Here is a 4,993-nt window from a genome sequence, read left to right as displayed (position 1 = left end):
GACACACTCCCGGCAAATATGTCTGTGGCCAATGTGCCAGCCACACATGCACAGCCTCATGGGTCCCCAGGCCCCTGGTCTGTCCCTTCTTTGTCCAGGGTGGTCTCTGCTCCTTGCAGGGCAAGCCCCCATCCCACCGAGGCTTGGAGGACGTGACTGGCCCCCGCCTGGTAGCAGCCGGGGGGACGCCAGGGCAAGGAACTTGGGGGCACTGGGAAGAGCCCGTAGGAGCAGATGCCGCTGCCTGCCTGCGGCCCAGGATGCCCGCCCTGCCCGCCTGCTGGGGGCTGGGGTCTGCGCGGGCAGCGTGTCCCTGGAGGTGTACAACTTCTGCTGGTGTTTGGAGGAGGGCAGGGGTGAACCCAGCATGATTATTGCCACTCGATTTTCTCTCCTGGCCTGTCTGTCTCTCAACTTTTCTCCCTCCAGGCACACGAGGTAGGGTCCTGCCGACAGACCGAACCAGCCAGCCAGCCAGCTGGCCTCCAGCTTAGACTCCTTTGCTGTGCTGTCCTGCCCCAAAGCTGGTACTTCTCTGGTCCAGCCTCGCAGTGAGTGGCTTTGGGGGAACCTGCCCAGGCCACGCCCAGGCCAAGAGAGGGACAGATGCTCTGAGCTCTGAGATCCACTCCCTCGGGGCTGCCCAGGGGTGAGGCCCTGCCTTCCAGCCACCTTCTCGGAAAGCTGAACTCAAGATGAGTGCCAGGCAGGCAAGAGAGGGTCCGTCGGGGAGAGGAGAGCGCCGTCTCTGTCAGGTGGGTGCAATAGCCTTGAAATGGTGCCCCGTCACCCCTGGACTCTCCCATTCTGGAGCCCTCCGAGCCTTGGGGGTGGGGCTGGTCACAGAATGGTGGGCGCAGGTCAGAGGATGGGGCAGGCACAGAGGGAGTTGTGATCAAGCCTCCAGAGCCTGTCCTCGGAGGGACCTGCTTCCACGCGGGCGACGGCCGACCGGGTTCAGGGTACGGCACACCCCTCCGGAGTCAGCCATGTGCACACTCAGTCTCCTCCATCATCCTCTGCTAAAGAAGGGGGGGATGTTTATGGCCAACTGGCTTGTTAGTTGGCCGTGAGTAGCTGTTGCAGAGGGCTCGGTTCGTGGGTTTGGGAGGAGAGATAACCAGGCACGTGGAATGAGGCTGGTTTCCCTGGGGTTGGCCCCCCAGGCCTTTGCAGCAGACTTCTAGGAAAGGTTTAAGGAAGTTTCTTAACCAAAAAGATTATTTTTGGGTTGGGTCAGTCATGATACCAAGACTCTTCCCTAAACTCAGAGGCAGGTTGTGGCCTCTGGAGGGGAGGAAACTGTGGGGTCGGCCACGCAGACGAGGCCGTGGTATGGTCCGGGGCAGAGCACGGTGCAGAAGTAGTCAGGGCCGCTGGGCTCAATCAGGTCACATACAGAGGAAAATCTCTGTGGGGACCCCCCCCCCCCGGACCAGGGCTACAGCCATCCCCTCGGACCCCTGCACGGCGTGTGACCAGGACCACACGTGCCCACCTACACACAATGGCCATAGGTGCAGCCCCAGCATATCAGGTGGAATTGCTGAGATTACCTGTGTGATAACCAAGAAAACCCAGAAAACAGTGCCCTAAGCTAACAGCGGCATCTGGGTGTGAACTTCTCTCTTGAACAATAATTCCAGAGGTGGGCAGCGCTGAAGTGATGTGGTGACTCCAACTGTCATCAAGGACCAGATGGTGACCATAGTCACCTCATGGTCTAAGAGGGCTGCAGGAGTGCTGGTCATCATCTCTGCATCGATAAACAGATGCCGGGGACAGTGGGATGGGGAATAGGTCTTCCCCAGCCAGCTGGTCCTGTATTATGGAGCCTTCCTGGAAGTGTGTCCCAATAGTTTCCTCTCCTGTCCCACGATTCCCCTTTGCTGCAAGACAGACAGATATCACATCGCTGAGAGATCGAAGAAGTTTCAGAAATGCAAAACATGATGGGAACATCAAGTCACGTGCCAGGATTAGCTGCAGACTGGGCGAGCAGAGAATTCGTCAGCCGTCGAGAAGGGGAAAGGATTGCTCTGAGTGCAGGTCAGCGAGACACAGAGTCCGGGGCCCCACAGGGGATGGGGCTCTGCCCTCTGAAGGCGTTGGCTGGCTTCACACCCTGGAGCTCCAGGGCCTTCCACAAAGCAACAGGACCAGAGCGCAACATCCGAACTCCTGGAGGGGTGGGAAGGGAGATTGGAAACAGCGCACCCACGGGGGAGAGCAGGGACCTGGGGACAGGCTGGCGGTCAGAGCGGAGGAGGCCCAGGCCGCCGGGAAGGCCCACGGAGCACGCTGGCCCCGGGGGCGGAGGCAGTGGTCCTGAAAGCTGAAGACGGATGTCCGACCTTCATCTGGGGGACGTGCGCGTGAACAGCGGCTTGCCCAGGTTGGGGCAGAGGCCCAGACACGCGCGCACAGTATGTGTCCTGCAGGGTTCCTTTTGCAGAAAGCTCAAAGTGGCAGAAAGAAACATTTCAGCTGGCGGAGCTCCAAGGGGTCCCCCCCACCCCGCCCCGTAGAGCCTCTGCAGGGGAGGGGCACCCAGAGAGTTTTGGGGGTGCTGCGTGAGATCTTTATAACGATTTGTGAAGCATTATGTTTTAGCCATTGTTTTAGGTACACGTTTTACATTTCTAGCCAATAAAAAGTTTGAAAAAAAACCATGGGAAAATTTACAATGAGACATGTTCCGTAAAGTTCCTCACAGCCTTGTTTCTGATGGCAAAGAATGAGCACGCAGACTTGGGCTCGGCTGCGGACTGGAAAGATGTCAGATATTTCCAGACGGACGAGTTCATGAAAAGTAGATACGAAAATTTACACAGGCACGTGTGTGAAAAACGTACGGATGTCAGCGCCGCAAGGATGATCATGTACGATTTGATTGTATTGCAGTTTTCCCTTTTTATTAATCTGTCCGTTTCTCGTTTTTTTCTGAAATGAAAACGTATTGCTTGCGTAATAAAAAATGTTCAAGGGGATAAGGAAAAAAGCCTGTTTCTCATTCCTCAGAGACAAACCCGGTTGCCATGGAGACTGGATGGCTGTCAGGACAGCGATTGGCTGGTGAGGGTGCAGGATGTGGGATCCCAGGGCTTCCTTGGAGCCCGAGCTGGTGCAGCCAGCAGACTGCACTGCGGAGCCCGGCGCCAGCATGGACGGGGTGGACGTGTGGGCCAGCACCTTGGCCCAGCTGATGGCCAAGAGGAAACCCCGGGACACCTGGGAGCTGCTGCCTGAGGAGAACCTGGCCTCCGGGCACATGGAGAGTGGCGGTTTTCAGTACCGGCTGAGGGGGCTTTCCAGGTGCGCTGAGGGTGGGGGCTTCCTGTGGGGTGCTGGGGGGCGAGGGGCAGGAGCTGTTGAAGCACCGCCCTTGGTCGGCCCTGAGTCTAGGGCCCGGGCCGGCTGCGGCAGGCACCCTGTGGGCAGGGAAGAGGGGCACGCATCCAGCCTGCTCTTGGCTCCAACAGGTAGGTGGGCCCGGAGCGCGTCCTCCCTTCTGGGAAGTGGGGGTGCTGGGGGACAGCCTGTTCTGTCCTTCCCAGTGCTGGCAAGCTGGGCAGTGCTGGCCACCCCCGTCGGGGCCCTGCGGACGCGGTGGGGGGGGGGCAGATGCTGGTGGGGTGACGCGGCCACCCACGCATGGGAGGCTTACTTGGTCACTGCAGCATCTCCCGGTTTCCATGGCAGCACTGACGGCCTAATGGGGGATGGGCAGGTGATGGTGGTCACACCCTGCCCTGCAGAGGGGCCTGAGACAGGGAAGCTGAGTCATGACTGTGACCGAAGGGGCCACAGGCCGAGGTGGGGCTGTGTCTGGCCAGGGCCAGGTTGGGAACCCTAGTGTTGTGAGGGTCACTGCATGAACCCCACTTCTTCTCAGCATGATGACAGCAGTGGGGATGGGCCAGGCCTGCAGGGATGGGGTTCAGTGGGGGAGAGGGCCTCACAGGTCACCAGGGGGACTCCGTGGGAAGCCACACTCTGACACGGCGTCTGAAAGCCCCCGGGGGCAGGTGTCCGGTGGCCTGTCGGCTCTCCCAGGTGTTGGGAGAAACACGTCACTGTCCCACAGCCAAGCGACAAAGCTGCCTGAAACGTGTGGTTGAGGGTCATAAACACCATTTAGCTGGTTTTCAGCTTTCGTGCAGGCACACCAGCGAGTGGCGGGGTCACACAGCACAGCCCTACATTCTGCAACATAGCAGCCACTGGCCACACATGGCCCTTGGTGTGCGTGTTGATCCCACCTAAATGAAGTTGGAAGTGCGGCTCCCAGGGCACTGGCTGTATGGGTGCTCCCTGGCCACCTGTGGCTGTGTGCTGCTGGCTGGCCGATGCTCACGGAGCCCGTCCTCACCGGTGACCGCACTGTCTGGGGAATGCCCGCGTGTGGTCACTCATCCAGGACCTGAGGGTCTGGGAGAGGGGGCCCCTGCCTGGCCCCGGGGCGTGCAGCCACAGAGACCCCAGACCAGCACCTTCCTCAGCCCCAGACAGCCGGTGCACGGCTCTCTTGCTCACGTGTTTAGAGCCAGATTGGACCCGTCGAAGAGGCTCTCTCACTGTCCTGCTGGGAGCCCCCAGCCCCTCCCGGCTCTCCAGACATCCCTCCCTGCCCCGACTTTATTTCCCTGTTACCTCCTCTCCTCTCGGACGGGGCTCTTCCCTCCAGGGCTTCCCCATGTTTCTGTGCACAGCTGAGCCGTAGCAGAAGCTCCCTCCACTCCCCCCACAGGTACCCATAGGGTGCTCCCCCCACCAGGTGTCCATAAGGATGCTCCACCCACCAGGTACCCACAGGGATGCTCCCCCGCCAGGCGTCCACAGTGATGCTCCCCCGGCCCCCCACCAAGTATCCACAGGAATGCTCCCCACCATGTACCCACAGAGGTGCTCCCCCCGCGCCCCACCAGGTATCCACAGGGATGCTCCCTCCCACCAGGTGTCCACAGGGGTGCTCACCCCCCACCAGGTACCC

The 4,993-nt window shown here is 60.2% G+C and overlaps 1 protein-coding gene across 1 annotated transcript in view; it reads left to right on the top strand.

The window, feature by feature from the left end:
- Window positions 1-3,075: 3,075 nt before the first annotated feature.
- Window positions 3,076-4,993, top strand: part of RTP5 (receptor transporter protein 5 (putative)) — a 4,549-nt gene continuing 2,631 nt past the window's right edge. The window contains exon 1 of the mRNA XM_040450364.1: window positions 3,076-3,315. Coding sequence (XP_040306298.1) covers window positions 3,089-3,315 — 227 coding nt within the window. The 5' untranslated portion in view covers window positions 3,076-3,088. The remainder of the gene's footprint in view (window positions 3,316-4,993) is intronic.

The sequence above is a fragment of the Herpailurus yagouaroundi genome, unplaced genomic scaffold (genome assembly GCF_014898765.1).
Source record: "Herpailurus yagouaroundi ecotype Mexico unplaced genomic scaffold, PumYag 202, whole genome shotgun sequence".
Classification (NCBI taxonomy): domain Eukaryota; kingdom Metazoa; phylum Chordata; class Mammalia; order Carnivora; family Felidae; genus Herpailurus; species Herpailurus yagouaroundi.
Note: the sequence above shows the minus strand (reverse complement) of the source record. Positions and strands in the feature narration are given on the sequence as shown.